The sequence below is a fragment of the Fusarium tjaetaba genome, assembly GCF_013396195.1.
Source record: "Fusarium tjaetaba strain NRRL 66243 chromosome Unknown NRRL66243_c0000002, whole genome shotgun sequence".
NCBI lineage: Eukaryota > Fungi > Ascomycota > Sordariomycetes > Hypocreales > Nectriaceae > Fusarium > Fusarium tjaetaba.
The window spans coordinates 137,095-154,595 of NW_023501198.1; the positions used below are offsets into that span (position 1 = coordinate 137,095).

Below are 17,501 nucleotides of genomic sequence, written 5' to 3' on the forward strand. Positions count from 1 at the left end.
ATTAGACTTTGAAGAAATATATTACGATATATTAACTAGAAGGCCCCAAGTTCTCTTCCACCCCTAGGCAATGAAAGTTCTTAGTGAGTAAGTCCATTATGACGTTGGAGGTTGAGACTTTGTAGGCACAAGTTCAAAGAACCAACTCTAGGTCGTTGCGTCAGTAGTTTGGATCGGCTACTAGGGAAGTTCTATAGCATGTCTACCAGTCTGCAAACCGAAGCAAGGCAAATGAATCTAGAGATTGGTGTTTGTTCCCGCAAACAAGGACAATGACCAAGATGGTAGAACCGCTATTTAGGCTATTGAAGCTGTTCTAGCAAGGTCGGTGCGTGGGATTGTGACGATAGGTAGGTAGTCTGTATAAATATAAACGACACGAGGAGCTCTCAGTTGTCAAAATAATCCAGCTGAAAGAGCCGGAATTTGTGTGGTAGATAGTCGCCAACACCGTTCATCCTAAAGCGGCCGAAACATCAGGCAGTCTAGATAAATTCTGTTTACTCCCTAGGCCTAGACTGTGTTTACAAACTCCACAACTTTGAGAAGCTGGGGAGGCAACTTGACGCCATAGTTTATCGTCCATGTCGCCCTGCCTACTGTACCTATTGTACCTACTGCCAGGTAGGATTGCTACCACTGTTTGGGTAAGCAAACATGGCATCTTTCGAATATTGCTATAAAAGAATGTCCAGTACAACAATCAGGGAGCATACGTGATGTGTATCCAAGTTTCCACTATAGGTAGTGAAAGTGACACACGACGGTCATCATCAATGGTCTTGCAAAATCGAAGGGAGATCTCTTCCGGGGTTTCTTGATCTTGTGCAGCCACAAGGCGCTATAGATCGTGGCAATCGAGTTGACCAACGTGCCGGCGCGAAAGTCTGTTCCTGTTCTAGGATGAATCTAAGGAACCAGACGGACAAGGGAACGGCCTGGACTCGCCAAGAAGTGGTCTGAGTTTGACCGGGCTTGTGGGCTTGTGGGCGAAAATGCGTGGAAAAGCTTGAGATGGCCCTACGAACCTAGATTAAGGTAGAAACTTTGCTTTTGCATTTCTCCGCCCGCGTAGGACAGCCTAGAACGACAGGCCAGACAGTGGAGGAAGACGAGACACGGACAAAGACAGAGACAAAGGCGTGTGGGGACACACTGTATGTACATACGTTGGAGCCGTTCGGGAAGGGCTCCTTTATGCAGTAGTGCTATGCAGGTGATAGTGATACTGCATGATTTATATGGGTAAGGTTGGTTGCATTGATCCTTCAGTGCCTTATCTTGTGACCATGATTGATTATAATGGACTCAGTTTCAGGGAGGGACTCGACTCGACAACGAGGGGTTTCCACACAAGAGCAATATTGAGTCAAGATCCCCCGATCAACCATTGTCATGAATATGTCATTCATGACTCTGCTAACAATGGAACGTAATACATCATGTCCAACCTCCAGCTACGTCAAGTCAAGCCCACAATAATTGTAAAGTGCCATTAGAGACAGTGGCGTGGCTCTGCATTCCACAGCATTCAGGGATCAACGCTAGGGCGTTACCAAGCTTGGCTGGCTTGCTCGCCAACTGTTGGTAGTGAGACACTACCAGACGACATTTTGCAGTGTTTTTTTCCGGAAAGGGTTTCAAAGACAATTGGAACGTCTTTTTCAGAAATGCAGATACGGTCATATTTTATAGATGGACCTGATAGTCTTTTGGAGCTGTGTCAATCTGGGGCTGCAGGATTACCCCATTGGTACAAGTTTGTTGGCCACTAAAGGACCCCTCAAATACCTCGACCACTCAATTCTCTCCAAACAAATCCACCATCAGAAGCATATCCCAAGTTGCCCAACCATACCCGTCCGTCCGTCTAACTAACTATCCGCAGAGTGGAGGAGGTGTATGGTACTTACTGTAGGGTCTGGTTTCTTAGGTGTCACTGCATAGTCGGCTCCTCCTCAGCCGAACCCGGCCACGCGCAGCAAACTGTGGTGTCAAGGTTAATATCTATGGCCTCCTCGCCCGCCATAAACCACCGCCAACTCTCTTCTTGACTGCTCTCCCTCGACACAATCGATTTGAAGCACCTCAGCTATTACACCCAATATATATCAATACGATCGCCGCTACTAGCGTTCTTCTAGCGCTTGTCAAACTGGGTTCCTTTCTCTGGACCCCTGTTCCGTCAAATCTCCCAAACCCCTTGGAACCGAAACATTAGGCGATTATGCAGCCTCTGGATCCCCAGGGGCTCGTTGAGGATCGAGCTGCCGAGGAGGAGCATGGACAGTTTCCCATCGAATATCATTCGCGTCTAACGGGGCCGAGCTCCCAAGCGTCGTATGGCTCCAGTGTTCGCGCCTCGACCGCCCGGAGGCGAGCTGCTGTGACAAACAAACCCAGAAACAACAATCTATCAGAAACAACCTCCCTCCGCCTTTCCCCCGCGGCTCTCCAGACACCCAGCGCTTCTCAGTCGACTCCCCATTCAACTCCTCCTCTGGCTCCTCTCTCAGTAACACCTCCTACGACAGCTCATCATCCTCCCAGCTCCTCTGTTCGAACCCGCGATCCCGGTCTTCATGTAGAACCTACTTCTCCTAAACTTCAGTCACCTCTGCGCCACTCCATCAACTTAGCCGACCACAACTTGGACATTGAATCGCAGCTCTACAAGATCTCCAGCGACCAGCCTAGACCGCTTTCTGTCGACATGTCGTTCACCGGCGACAAGAGGCCTGCTGCCTCCAAAACTCGGCCAAGTCTGCCTGCTGTTGTAGAGGAATCTCCCCGAAACGGCTTCTCAACCTGGTTCTCCCGATCTAATGCACCTTCGCCCTTATCCACAACCGCCCCAGAACCTCGACGACGCAGTACATCATCGGCCAAGCCATCCACGCCAACTTCTTCTCGTTTCAACTTTTTCGGTTCCCTTACTTCTTCACCTACTGCATGTCCCTCGGAGGAACAAAATGAGGCCCTCATGAATCTCGACATCGAAAAGGGTCTTTTCCCCAACGGCCTTCCTGTCGAGGGCACAGCTTTCTCGCCATCCGCTTTCAAAAACCTGCAGATGAACGCCACTGGTCTGCTGAGCAAGTTCCAGGCTGCTTATGAGCAACGCACAACGGAATTTAGGGAGCTCCAGGCTGAGCGTGATATTCAAAATTTCGACAAGAGTGAATCTGAAACCAGGATCCAACAGCTCGAGAAGCAACTTGAGGAACAGGCTACCCTCATGGCAGAGCGAGATGCCATGATCGAGTACTTGCTCAACCGCTTGGCAAATGAAAAGGACCGGGCAGATGAGGCGACTAATGGCGAGAAAGAGAACATCACCTCAGCAGCTTCGATCGTATCAGAAGATCTGGGCGTCGATGAGGATCGACTAAAACGCTGGCGCAAGAGCACTTCCACCTCATCTGATGATGAGAGCGTAGATGAGGCCAGTGTCTTCTCGCGATCCCGCAGCCCAACAATATGTACCAGCATATCTGAGATCAACCCTGTTGCTCAACCTAAGCACGTTACACTGGAGCCTCCTCGTGCCGCTGGTAGTGCTGCCGCAAGAAACACCAACAACGCTCAAATGGGCGCGTTTCAAAAACTCATACGGGGCATATCCAGCGACAAGCCTAAGCTTGCGCCCGCGACTTGCCTCAACTGCCAAGGGCAAACCGCCAGTATGGCTTGGGATACTGTCAGTCTTCTCAAGGACGAGAACAAGGGGCTGAAGGTCAGAGTGGAAGAGTTGGAAACAGCGGTGGAGGGCGCCCTCGATGCTGTCAATGGTCTCGGCTTATGAGACAGTCTTGAGCTGCGACCCGAACCATGATGACCTAACCCGAGACCCTTGATGGGTACTCGGCTGCTGCATTATCACATCGGGAAAATGGCGTTATGATTACAAGGTACCGTCTTCCGTGGCCTCGGATGGCCGTTGTTTATTCTTTTATTGGAGTTGTGGGCTATAGCCGAAATGGATATACGGTGGCGTTTCTGGGCATTTGATACCATTCTGCATAGGGTCTGAAGACCAATTTTACCTTCGTTAGCATAGAGACAGGATAGTCTTGTGGGATACTTTTTTTACCTTGGTTTGGACTACCAAATTGAATCAATTTGATATCTTGATCAATCATTTCCTGAGCGTGGTCATTGAACCGGGTCTACCTGTCTTGAAATTCGGCTCATTGCATATATATTCACAGATTGGTTAAGACTCGAGATGTTTATATCTTCTCAAGTGCATTCTGCTTCGTTCGTTGTGACACAAAGCACACCTAAGCTTTGCAAGTGACTGAGCAATCGACCCGATAATTGGGAGGGTGAGCATATACACCAGTGGTCTTCATACCATCCACACTGATAATCATTGCACTTTGGCAAAAAAAAGAAAGACCTGGAAAACATGTGTCGCTAACAAGGCATGTTGCCTATCCAGTGAAAAGGTTCTTGACCCCTTTGATGTATTGGCTTTCCAGTTGATTCCAATACCACAGCAAAAAAAGATCATGATAAAGTCATAAAGCTCAGTCCTTCCGCTTCTTGTTTTGATATTCTTTTGATTGATGGTTCCATAATCTGATCAAACACCGTCCTCGCCGTGGGAGGTATATGTACAAAACTTCTCACCTCCGGATAGTTACATTCCAGCTGAATCCGCTCCCTCAACCGTCGTATCCATGCACTCTAGTGGTGCTCTTCTCCATGCGCCTCGCCGTGGTGGTGCTCGTCCTCGAGGAAGAAGTATTCGTATCCGCAGTATGCGGCGAAAGCGACTGTCGCGATACCGAGACCGGGGAAACCGCCCTTGAGACGGTTCCAGCGGCTATAGGGACCCTGGTATCGCCAGGCCTCGCTGCAGAGGAGGGTCAGTACATTGGCTCTATTTTGTTCAGGCGTGGCAGCAAGGGAGTACGGACTTTCGCTCCCAGGGATCGTATCGAGGCTGGCCGGTTGATGCTTGGAACGCCCGCATGTTGAAGCCGGTGATGTTGGGCTTGGGACCGCCGGCGGCGGCTCGTAGCACTCTACATGGCGAATATATTAGCAAACCGAGTTCATTCTCAGCAATTGGTAGCGCCAATTGAGATAACAGCAGCTGTGTGAGTGTGCGCCGTACCTCGTGGCAAGCATCGTGGGCTGAAGGAGAGATTCTGGTGGTGGTTGGATCTGACGACAAATGAAATGCGCGAATGGAGAGCGAGTCAATTCGACCTTAGTGATTGATGTTCCCCCCCGTCACTGAGGTATAGGTTAGGTAGGTTAAACTGAAGTGGGCTGGAACGTACTTACAGTAAAGCACGGATCGGATCAAAGTTGACTGGTTCCTCCGATATGACGCACGGACCAATTGATTCACCCGCCCTCCTCACCTCTGCCCTCCAGAGTTTAGAGGACGTATTCTATGCCATCGATTGACTTATTCAGACTTTACGCCTTCCAAGGGACATTCGACGCCTGTTATACAATCTCAGAAAGGAAGAGGCCGACCCCGAGTAACTAGCGAAGCTTTCTATCACCTTCGACGAGGAACCCAGTCGGCGCATATCTTTATCTCTATCATCACTCCTCTCCACCATTCGAAACGAAATCACATATACCACCGACAGCATTGGACGACATCTATCGCTATCGCAGCCACTCGAAAAGATCAGGCAAATACTTTGTAATCTTGGCAATACTCTCACGTTGTCTCAATGACCAACGGTCGTGGTAGTCGAGGTAACACGTATCACTTCAAATCGTCGCGTTAGAAACCATTCGGCCGTTAGAAGCCATCCTTGGTCGATCCAGCGACTGAGAGTTCTATCTCGAATTCAGAACCTTCAGGTTCTGGCACACAATCAAACCAAGCACAGAGGACTACCGCCGATCACCATCCGCACTCATCGCATTTGCATTCAGGAGCCAGACATTGGCAACCCCTCCACCAACGCTGCCGACGCACTGGTACCAGACAGCCCTTCAACAGAAACAAACACTTCCCTGGAAAGAACCACATGCCGCCACCGCAGCTTAGGGGTTTTGGCGGGGGGCCTGCTGTGGCAGCACCATACCACCAGGGTGGCTTCCCCTCCCATGCCCAACAACAGGGTGGACATTTAGGCGGGAACCAGTACCTGAACGCCAACACACAACTGGGACCCTTCTCTGCTGCCAATAGCAATGCTTTTACGACAGCCGGCCTCAATGGCCAGGGGTTCGCGGATACGGGGTTTGGTAGTCAAAGCGCAAGAATGGGTTTCCATGGCCCTACAGCCGGTCTACAACAACCACAGCACGGGCAGGTTCACCAGAACATGTTGATGGAACACCCAGGGATCAGGGCACATCCCAACAAGGGCAGGATACGGGAAGTATGGAAGCACAATTTGCACGAAGAAATGGCAGTATTGCGAGACTTGGTGGACAAGTATCCTTACATTGCGATGGTAAGGCTCGAGGAACGAGCATCGTTTTTGAAGATGTGCTAATTTATGGGTGTGAAAAGGATACCGAATTTCCAGGTGTCGTTTCAAGGCCCATGGGAGGATTCAGAGGGAAGAGCGATTATCACTATCAATGCCTACGAACCAACGTCGATATGCTGAGGGTCATACAAATAGGGCTCACCTTCTTTAACGAAGACGGCGAGACCCCCCCTCCACGGCCCACGAGCGATCTGAAGCTTGGCACAGCCGCTCAAAGGGCAGCGACTAATGCTCCTTTCCCTTGTTCGTGGCAATTTAACTTTAAGTTCTCATTAAAGGACGACATGTACAACGAGAAATCGATCGAGTCACTTCAGCAAGCCGGGATCGACTTCAATGCTCTCGAACGTGATGGTATTGATCCTCACGAGTTTGCCTCCCTTCTGATCCCTTCAGGTCTTGTCTGCTTCGACAACGTCAAGTGGATATCATTCCATGGCGGTTACGATTTCGGCTACCTGACAAAGCTGCTTATCTGCTTACCATTGCCCAACGACGAAGTCGACTTTGACCACAAGATGAAGCTCTATTTCCCCACGACGTACGATGTGAAGCACCTCATGAAGCACGCCATCAGGTTACACAACTCCGGCCTTCTTACACCCAGCGATCCCAGTAGTACTGAGATCCTGCAAAAGTTTGAACATAAATCAGGACTTGAGAACATTGCCGAAACCCTCAAGATTAAGCGTGTTGGCTCTGCCCACCAAGCAGGCTCTGACTCGTTACTCACCGGAAAGGTCTTCTTCTCTATGCGCGATAAGATATTTGCCGGTGATATCCCCGATGAGCATGTTGGCAAGGTCTGGGGCCTGGGTTTCCCTGACTCAAATGCGAGCCTTGTCATGTCGATGATGAACCAGCAAAGCGGAAACGATGGGCAAACAAATGGCAACGGACCTAGCACTCCTAACACGACAAATGCTGCGTTAGCCACCACCCCAGGACCACAAGGGCAGAACGGCATCATCAACACTGGGCCTATGACTCCTGGTGGAGGAGGAGGTGTGTTTGGTAACTTCGCTTTCGGCGGAAACCGGTAAGAGCCTCATTCCCAAGGGCTGTTAGTTAGCCCACTGGTGAGGGCTATGGACTATGCCGATAGTATTAATGTTTTCTATGCCTTGCATTTTACTCTTTACCATCAACCTATTCCTCTTTCGTTATGAACGTTCATTATGCCAAAAGCATAGTTATCGGCTTCTCTACATGAAATGGGTTTGTCCAGTGAGATAGCATACCTCTTTGCTATCATGCTCTTTGCTTCCCGCTTCAATGCATTCTGCCTAGGTTTACGATTTTGATATAATGACTTTCGGAAGTTTCAGGAATCCAATGGGGGAAAAAAGGGCCGGGATGGGCGGTTGGGCGGGGATCATACGTGCCAGTTGGTGTCGGCGCCGCTGTTGTATACTGTATTGTATGGTTAACTACCTTAGGAGTTGGCACCTTTGAATTTGAGCTTCACAAAGTTGTTTATTTTGTCCAATTTAAGTTGTGCTATGGCATGATGCCGGTCAAAAATGGATGGCAGCGCTATGTCTAAGCCCCTGGCTCGCAGTGACTTTGTATTGTACAATATGAAGAGAACCGGAACACCTGTTCATGTAGTAAACGCCAATCTCGAGCCGGAAAGATCTTTTACGTATCGTGGGTCCCCAGCGACGAGCTGTTTATGTGATATAAACCTTCTTCAATGACTCAGCTGGGAAGATATCGCCTGTCCGGAGGTCCTTAACCTGATCGGAAGGCAGATTATTCTTCCTCGCCTGTATTTCAAGCCGATCCCTCCCATAGACGCTACCATTAGGCAATAGCATGAGATCGTGCTCTACATGGCTCTGAGTGTGGTGAGCGTACGGTACATTCCGGGCAAGCTCGTTGAGTTCAGTGGAACAAATGGGACAAACGCCGTGGCCCAGACTCGAGGCTGCTGCTGCGATATCCGATGTGCTTTGGACAGATGGGCTATCTGATGAGTGCATTGGGTCCGTGTGGCATGCAGGTGTTTTGAGGGCTGATAGACCAGAAGAAAGTGCGACGTGAAGGAGCGGGACCGCAGGAAGAGCAAGGAGTTGATTGTGGGTTGTTGTGAAGAGGTCGGCAAGGTCAGCCCAGCGGGAGGGCTTATACAAATCTCCATAGGGTGCGGCAGCGGATGCACCACCAGGAGGAAATGCAAGCAGGCCACAGACCTGCTGTACTTCGCGGGGAAATGTGGCCCGGTAAGGAATGAGATGTTTCTTTGCGTGAGCAATGGCTTCAGTGAGTTTGGCCGAGGATTGCGAGCGGACCAGCTCAATATATTGCTGGAAGCGAAGCATGAACTCGAGCTTACTCTGCAAATAATTAGAACCTGGATATCGAGGAGACTTTTCGGAATAGGCAACGTACCTCCATCTTCCTTAACTCCTTCTTGTTATCGTTGCACCAAGCCAAAGCCTCAGCCACGCTCTGGTTCAGAAGAGAATCCCTGATACGGCTTGCAGCAACGAAGGTGTCGATATCAACGAGATCGGAAATACCACGCTGCTCGGCCAACTCCTTTGCAGTATCATTGTAACCATGACGAAGCAGGTAGTCTGCTAAAAGGCGATCGAGCCTCTTCCTACTCCATTGCTCGTATTTAACATCCTCCACTGTATCCATCTTGTATAGTTCGTCGAGATGTGAGATGCGGGCAGCTGTTTGTGCATGCAGACGACCCTCCTCGGCGGCGCTCGCTTGGAGTTTGCGCTTCAAGCCTCGCATGCGGGACACCATTGCGTCGAGGTTACGAAGGACATCTTGCTGTGATGCGCGGCCGGAGACGGCAGCGGTGGCTGAATCTTTGAGTAATGTCTTTATGGCGGTTGTGTCTTTCTCGATCGTGAAATGGGCCGTGCGGAAGTTCTTTCGGAGGAGTTCGGAGGGGAGGCGAAGCAAAGGTTGGTCCTGATGTCAACTATCAGTTATGATGGAGAGGCGGTGATGGGAAGCTTGGTTGAGTCGGACTTACAAGCAACAGATGCTCGTTATGTTTGATCTGGGAACTTTCGTGATCGCCCATTATGAATCTTTGCTTGTGCAATGGACAGATCGATCACTCAGATAGTAAACTATTGCATGTAGGGCCCGTAGAAGGCGTAAGGCTTATTAAGCTCCGATGATTGTGATTGATAAGTCGTTATCGCGAGGTGAAGTCAAAGTGAAGTGGGTTGTGTCATGAGGCGGGTGGGTTCTCCAATGGAAGCTACAAGTAGGTACGTACTTCCTCAGGTGCAAATGGTGCATCATGCAGCCCCCCCACTCCCCGTCCCGCCTTCGGAACATGGGCATGTGGGGCCCCGTCTTGGGAGTGATTCCCACTGTAAGCGAAGAGGGAGAGAGAGAGAGAGAGCATCAAGGATAGAATTAACAGAGAATTTAGCCATATCTCTACGCAGATATTTGCGTTCCTGCCTGAGTATGGGTAGGTTCTCATTCAAATGTTATCGGTTGCTCCATAAAGACCACAATAATCGGAGGAAATGCTCCATACAAGGCTGGCATATCAACCTCCACCTTGTGTATTCACCATCAGCCTGCATCTGGTATGACAAGATGCCTTTTATGCCGCGAACTATCAGTGGTCTGTTCAACACAAGATCGGCTGGCTGCATGAAGCAGATACATACAAGTAGATCATGGTGGAGAAACACGGTATCGAACCTGATATCTCACAGTTGAGAGGTCTGGGGATCGTATTGGATATGCACTGCAGACTTGACTCCAATACTCGAGCGCCTCTTCTGTGCAACCTGAACTATCCTTGCTCAAAGGCAAATGAGTGAGTGTATTATTGGAACCAAATAGCCAATACCAGTATTGCTGTGAGTGAGGTGACTCCCGACTCTCAGTACATACTATGTAAATGTGTTGACACAGTTTGGGTTTTGATTCACAGCATAACTATTGCACATTGAGCTGAACCTGCTGAGGTCCTAGGGTCCCTAAGTTAGAGCCAGCTCCTGTGTCAGACGAGTCCAGGTTGGATCATCTGTCGCAGATATCTTAGGACGCAACCTGTTTCACCTCTCGGCGTCAAGTGATGTACGTGGGATGGGATCAGGTGATTACATGCCGGCTCCTCATGTTCTAGTGGTGTGGTGTAATTGTGTAGTATTGTTTGTTATCCCTGAGGGTTCCCTAATTGGCCTGTGCTGTGTAATGATTCTCCGCATTTGGAGAGCTATTGCAAGCTGACAATGAGAGGGACAATCAAGTTAAGACAAGAGAAGATCAGGCTTATTATCGTAGATTGTATGTTAGGTACCTTAGTGTTGAGATGTACGGATACTCTGCAAGGTAAGGTACTATTCTTGGCTTAATCTTCCTCACAAGCAAGGTACTACCTATTTTACCTTGTATAAAGCAAGAGGTTTGATCCTATTTATAGGTAAGGTAGGCAAGCAACCGAGAATACATACCTAGGCAAGGCAGGTAGGATCTAGGTATGAACTCATCTCATATCATACCTACAGTTACTCAGGTGCAATAGATACAACTAGGTAGCTCCCTACCTTAGCACTTTCCACATTGATTCATAACGCCTTCGCCCTTTCCAGGTTCCTTGTCTGCCTGTTAGGTTTCCCCCCCATCTCAGAGCTTATGTGGCCCACCTGACCATCCTATTGGTCGCCCTCTCCCATCTCGGCCACTTATTTCGGCCTCAGGCAATCATCTTCCCCCCCTCTCACTCGCGTCGACTTATTTATCTTACCAGCCTCACCCACTTGCACGTGTTCACCCTCTTCCTCCGCCGCGTGACCCGACTCGCTCACTCCCAGCGTCAAGTTCCCAGCTGCTGCGTGTCCAGCCAAAGAAGCGCCCATTTTCGTCCGGGAGAGGACTCGTTCTTCCCCTTTAGTAACATAAAGATCCTCGCGTCTTTATCTGGACCCGAACGCGTATCAGAAACCCAAGATTTATTCCTCCTCCTTTTTTCCAAATTAAAATTCCTTTGCTGCGTATTGGTCCTGGTTCCATTCATTTACATACAGACGCGAAGTTGTTTCGACTTATCAACTGGGACTCGCGCGATATCACGAGGTAGATCCCACCAAGGCAAACACGTGAGACGAGAAAACTCGTGATCTCGCACGATCACGCCTCGAAGCACATGATCTGGGAGGTATGTCGCTTTCATGCATCTCATTCACTTCACGATACATTTGATTTAATGATCTGCACGACGACGCAACAATGCAACTCGACCCTCTGCACTCAGAAATGGGCTTTTGCAAAGCATTTGCGCTCATGGAATGAGGATTGACGATGCAACGCAACGCAACAGAAATGAAATGAATGCATGCATGCATGCATCTTGCCAAGTGGCAGCATCTTCACTGTTTGCTTGCTTTGAATCATCAACACAAATCATACCACCATAGTTCACAGTCACAACTGTACGTCGACTGCCATCACGAGCATCGCATAAATATACTCTTGTGCCTGCGCGTCCCAGCATCTTTCTTTTGCTCGCTGTTTTCATCCCTCATAAAAGAGTGACTGAATCAGCACAGGGGCATCGCATCATGTCTTTCTCTCACGCTCAGTTCAGTCATCGCGACTCTCACATTCACTCCTCAAGCGAGCCACAACCTACAATGCTTTCTCTTCTGTCCATGCTTCATGCAAAGATTCAGGCCCTCTTCGACGACAAGACTAGCGCATCATGTGCACGTGTTACAGTTGACGCTGTCACTCAACCAACAGATGCTCGCTCAACCTCTTCTCCGTCACTAGAGGCCGGATCCCCTTGCTCTTCCTCTCTCTCTCGCACTTCATCTACCCATAGCTTAATTCTGCAGCGAGTTTATTCTAACTGCCCTTCCCTATCCAGATCTTTGATTGATTGTCAACGTCTCTCATCTGTGGCCTCGACATCATCAAGCTTTGCACTCAGCCTCTTTAATCTTGGCGAGCGCTTTTGATCGAACAAGCCTGTACCGTCTATCAAAAAAAAACCACTTGTTTTTTTCTTCTTTCGATAATTCTCTCACGACTGAACCATGGCTGAAGTTCTTGCCGAACAGCCAGATCTCTCCAGCCTGACCGGCTCCCCTGGTCAGAAGCGGAAGCGCGAATCCGGCAGTCCTGATCTCGCCAGGAATAAACGCCCTGCCCCAGCTGCCCACATGTCTGCCGACCCCGCCTCCTTCATCGACAGTGCCATGGAGAGCCAGGCCGTCAACGCCAATGGCGTCAACGTCGCCGACTTCAACGCTCTGCAGCAGGCCGCCCAAGCAGACCACGATCACCCCGAAGCTCCGGATCCTACCAGTGCTACCAGCACCGCACAGGCTGCCTTGGGCATGTACCCAACCCTGCATGTTCCACCCTCAACAGAAGAGCAATTTGCAGCCCAGGCAGCCACTGATCCTGAGCATGGCCATGATCCAACTTTCAACCCCGATGTGACACCCACAGTTGACAGTATTATGGAGCCCCCTCAAGTCGCCCCTCCTCAGCATCAACATACACCACCTAATGGTGTCCCGCACCAGCCACCACGATACAATCCCGCAGCCCCCAATCCCAAACCAACAGTCGGATCAGAAGAGTGGCACAAGATGCGAAAGGACAATCACAAAGAAGGTATGGATATCTCATCTGTCAAATTGTCTGCAAATATACTAATCAAAACCAGTGGAGCGTCGCCGTCGGGAAACCATCAATGAAGGTATCAACGAGCTCGCTAAGATCGTCCCTGGTTGTGAGAAGAACAAAGGTTCCATTTTGCAACGGGCGGTCAGCTTCATTTCCCAGCTTAAAGAGAACGAGCAACAAAACATTGAGAAGTGGACTCTCGAGAAGCTGCTTACAGAGCAAGCTATAACCGAGCTGAGCGCTTCCAACGACAAACTCAAGCAGGAATGTGAGCGTCTGTACCGCGAGCTCGAGATTTGGAAGCGAACGGCACAGAATGCAGGCCTCGAGCCTCCACAACCCAAAGAGGAGAACACAACTGCCAATGCATCGAGCTAGAAGCACGAAACACCGTTGGCAATCTCCCTGACTTCGGACTTACCTTCTTCATAACGTATACCCCTGGCTCATCCCGTCTAGCGAATATTCCCTCGGTGAATATTTGCCATTCAGCTCGGTTGTGTTTTTGCATGTTATTTTGTTTTTGTTGGTTAATTGCGAGGTTCTGGAGCGACAATTTCCCACAACCAGGAGAGAGCAGAGTATCAAGAGTTTCCTTCTTGGTGCATATGAGTATACTCCTGGCGTGATTATGTTGTCTCCGATTTGATTTGATTTGATTTGATTCATTGGTTTTGACAGTTTCAAGTAGCTTGGCGTTGGTGGATGGATTCACTCACCGGTCAGCAGAAGGTTGAGGTAACGGATCTGCTTCACGGTGCGATACGGTACAGTAGCTTGAGTGTTGAACCGAGTTGATAGAACTTTTCTTCATATAATATGTCTGCTCATGCATATTCTCTTTTTCATGATTTTTACGAGTGCTGTATTAGAAAATAACCTGGTGCACTTGACCGTGACAAATTCTGCCCTTCGCTCAAAGCTTGGCCATGACTGTTATTCATTATGTTGCTGCTTGGGAGCAAGGAATGGTCAAGTTGTTACTCTTGTTTCGTTAGAAGGCTAGATCAGGTCTTATTCAACTGAGAAATACATAGGGAAATGGTCCCCCTTGGCCCTCCATCAACTCTCCTTACATCAAGATGTGCAGCAGTTTCTCATGAGCAGAACCTCCTCACTGCCTTGTTCAGCCATTCTTCACTCAGAGCTGAAATTAACAGGAACCGACCTAACAGATCCTATGTATCCACGAAGTAAGTAAGCTGCAAGCTGGAACTTGAAGTATGAATATGTAAGATTCCTTCGCCCAATATCTATTCCATGTTTGCTTATGGATATGAGAAGCTCTCATTTCGCATTCCCCTGTTTCATAACCCTATTTCCTTGGACTCGAGATATCGTCCGCATGTGGACATGATGAATGAACCACTGCTGGTAAAAGTGTTCGCCGCCGTTAATCGTGATTGCGTTTCTGGTCGTCAACATAAGAATTTCGTAGCTGTTATCCCAACACCCATGAGCCACCATCGTCTACCCACAGCTCAGCAGTAATTAACAATCCGGAGCATGCCAATGTCCACGTTGAGCGAGAATGCACACCATAAAAATGCCAATCAGGAACCAACATGCCCGCGGGAAACAAAACTTGATACCGAAAATGCAGACACACACAATATAGTTTATCCCAAACAAGACGCTGTGGTCAATCGCAAAAAAAAACAAATAAGCCGTCCCGAGTCCTAATAGATATACTTTGGGGTATCGAATCAAGTGGCAATATTAGCCGCCCGCCGTATGAAAATGAGCATTCGTAACCATGCTGGTACCAGTATTCGGTGAAAACTGTGAACCGAGAAACAGCGAGGCTGTAACAAACCATCGCATGATCTGTTCTGATCGACCTGTGCTGTCATACCAGGCCCTAAGTCATGCATAATCTATAACCTTATGGGAAAAGCAAGAATGTGTCACGGGCTGTACATAAGAGGTGACGTCTAGTCTGGCGCAGTCTAATGCATCGTATGTCGTGGTACATCATCCACCTTGACACCGGGCAGCCCTCGACTATCCTGAGACATATAATCGTAGCCCGGAGTCGGATGGATTTGTGACGGTTGTGCCACACTTCCTGTTCGGAACATAGTAGGCTGATTGGGGTCATATCCCCTCGTTAGTCCATCGAATGAGGCATTCATATATGGCTGAGCCTGGTTCATTGAAACCCCGGGGCTGACAAAAGCGGTTGCTGGCGGGTTGGCTGGCTGTTGAGTAAAGGTATACATTGACGTCGAATTTGGCGCCGTAGAACCTGGCTGCCATTGCTGGGTGTAGATCGGTGTGCCATTCTGTCCTGCGTACTCTGTTGAGGCGCTGAAGATGGATGAACGACGTCCAGAGTCATGTGCAGCTGGAGGCACACCCATATCCATACCGAGGTTCCCGCTATTAGGATGGACCGCAGGTTGACTGTTCACCGGCATGGCGTTATTCTCAACAAAGCCATGCTGGTCTGGAGCCATGTCCTGCATCATCGAGTGGTTGTATTGGTTGCCTCGTACAGGTAACTCTCCGCCGAGGAAGGGTGTGCCATGCAATGAAGCTCCTGAGCTGTGGCTGTTTGACGAAGGCATCAGGCCAGGAACTGCCGCTAGCTTATTTGGCGGCACGTCTTGGTCATCCTCTTCCTTGGGAACAGGCCCGTCGTCGTCATTACCGGATGCATACGAATCAAGCATCTTGTCGTCTGCCATGACAAAAACCTCCGTTGTCCCATCTGCAGATAGGGTTAGAAATCCACCCACCCGGCTTCCGCAACTGGAGACTTACCAATCATCCCGTCCTTGTAACGTTCCTGTTGTTTGGCCACTTTGAATATCTCATTAAGAAACGGCCGCTTCTTCGCATTGGCTGGATTATCCTTGTCTGCGAAAAAGCCTGAAAGAGCCTCGATCGTAATCTCCTCCAGCTTCTTCACGTTGAGATTGAGCTTTTGAATGTCGGGATGCTGGGTCTTGTTGGGCTCCACGATCATTCTGAGGATGTGATTGAGAAGATGAACTCGTTCTGCATTCAAGTTTGTTAGATGAGAATATGAGGTTGCCTAATCAAATGCTGAATAATACCTCGTTTGTAGAGATGGTCTGGCTCCTTATGCCGCACCTTGTCCTCCTTTGTTGGACCCCAGGGCTTGGGCCACCAGTCGGGTGCCTTCTCGTCACTTCCTGTGTAAGGATGTGTAGACTGCTTCTTTGGCTCCACGGCCTTGACCCATGCTTTTGCTATGAGCTTACAAGCCGTTTGCTGCATGTTTTTGAAACGTTGCTCATAGAATGTCCAAAGCTCGTTGGGGTTTCCGACCTGAATACCCTTTCTGATTGTCGTTGATATGGTCATGGGCGCTTCATCTTCATCAATGATGTGTTGGCGAGCTCTTGGTCTTTTCCGGCCCTGTCGTGCAGGCGCTTCCCAGTCGTCAAACTGAGACATTCGTCGGCGGTCCATCATCCGATTCCTTGGAAAGTCCACAGATTGCTTGTATCCATCGAATGCGAAATCATCAACAACTGGGCTGGCACCTAACTTCACGTTAGCCCTCTGATCCCTAACTGGGCGTAAATCGACCAACCAGAATCCAAGCGGTCCATAGCCCTCATGTATTTTTCCATATCAAAAAACTGCTTCTCGTAACCACTGCGAGGTCCCGAGGTACTAGGACCAGAGAAGGTTTGAGGGCTCCCGTCATCCATGACTACAGCCAAGAAATAGTGTCTGACCGCTATCCCACAGTCTCGACGAAGAGCATCGGCGATTTGCTTTAGCCTTGTGTCAGCGAGAACTCCAAGAAGTAAGTTTGAAGCTTATTACCATTGGAGGCTGTCGTCTATGCATATCTTGAGCCTCTGGAAATCGATTATCGTCAACTCCATCCCCGACAAATCTCTCCGACAGGTAAGGATGATGAACATGGCGGGAGAACGACTCCCTGGTCCAATCTCTAACCATGTTTCTAGTAACTGTTGATATGTGCGACTTGCCCGATTCAATTATCGATAGCCTACGAATGACCAAATACACCCGCAAGGCAAGTGGCTAAGCGCAAGCCAAAGCTCCTTATAAGTTTGTGCCACCGGCGTCCAATTTCAGATAGTGATGGTTTATAACGACAAACCCAATGTAGATCAAGGGCCTAGCACAGCTTGTAGCACTGGGACATGTCGTGATATGTTGCAGTTGGTCAGTCGATATATAGTGACTCAAGTCCTGAGTGGGTGCGACTCGGGCCGGACTTGAGACAGTCAGCAAGGTATTATGCTGCTTGACAAAAAAGAAATCGGATTCTTCGAAAAGTGTGTTTCAAAGATAGGAATAGGCCAGCAATGGTGTTAATACGCCTGTCGACTTGTATAAGTTTTTCTCGGGCGAGTGGGATCCCTGGGAACAGTGTGATGCGGCTCA

General features: G+C 49.2%; 6 protein-coding genes across 6 annotated transcripts; 3 read left to right on the forward strand and 3 right to left on the reverse strand.

The window, feature by feature from the left end:
- Positions 1-2,227: 2,227 nt before the first annotated feature.
- On the forward strand, positions 2,228-3,805 carry FTJAE_59 (uncharacterized protein; the record flags this gene model as incomplete). The annotated part of the gene is made up of 1 exon (XM_037352455.1): positions 2,228-3,805. The coding sequence occupies one exon, from the start codon at positions 2,228-2,230 to the stop codon at positions 3,803-3,805; it is 1,578 nt and encodes a 525-aa protein (XP_037212849.1).
- An 887-nt stretch (positions 3,806-4,692) lies between these two features.
- On the reverse strand, positions 4,693-5,139 carry FTJAE_60 (NADH-ubiquinone oxidoreductase B12 subunit; the record flags this gene model as incomplete). Its single annotated transcript, XM_037352567.1, has 3 exons — positions 4,693-4,861; positions 4,926-5,033; positions 5,126-5,139. 3 exons carry the CDS (start codon positions 5,137-5,139, stop codon positions 4,693-4,695), a joined length of 291 nt encoding a protein of 96 aa, XP_037212850.1.
- Positions 5,140-6,005: 866 nt separating this feature from the next.
- On the forward strand, positions 6,006-7,519 carry FTJAE_61 (ccr4-not transcription complex subunit 7; the record flags this gene model as incomplete). The annotated part of the gene is made up of 2 exons (XM_037352677.1): positions 6,006-6,437; positions 6,497-7,519. 2 exons carry the CDS (start codon positions 6,006-6,008, stop codon positions 7,517-7,519), a joined length of 1,455 nt encoding a protein of 484 aa, XP_037212851.1.
- Positions 7,520-8,149: 630 nt separating this feature from the next.
- FTJAE_62 (macrophage erythroblast attacher) lies at positions 8,150-9,525 on the reverse strand (the record flags this gene model as incomplete). The annotated part of the gene is made up of 3 exons (XM_037352786.1): positions 8,150-8,815; positions 8,871-9,410; positions 9,475-9,525. The coding sequence occupies 3 exons, from the start codon at positions 9,523-9,525 to the stop codon at positions 8,150-8,152; spliced, it is 1,257 nt and encodes a 418-aa protein (XP_037212852.1).
- Positions 9,526-12,508: 2,983 nt separating this feature from the next.
- Positions 12,509-13,484, forward strand: FTJAE_63 (uncharacterized protein; the record flags this gene model as incomplete). Its single annotated transcript, XM_037352896.1, has 2 exons — positions 12,509-13,094; positions 13,147-13,484. 2 exons carry the CDS (start codon positions 12,509-12,511, stop codon positions 13,482-13,484), a joined length of 924 nt encoding a protein of 307 aa, XP_037212853.1.
- Positions 13,485-15,055: 1,571 nt separating this feature from the next.
- FTJAE_64 (uncharacterized protein) lies at positions 15,056-16,792 on the reverse strand (the record flags this gene model as incomplete). Its single annotated transcript, XM_037353007.1, has 4 exons — positions 15,056-15,819; positions 15,873-16,109; positions 16,169-16,621; positions 16,672-16,792. The coding sequence occupies 4 exons, from the start codon at positions 16,790-16,792 to the stop codon at positions 15,056-15,058; spliced, it is 1,575 nt and encodes a 524-aa protein (XP_037212854.1).
- Between the last annotated feature and the right edge of the window lie 709 nt (positions 16,793-17,501).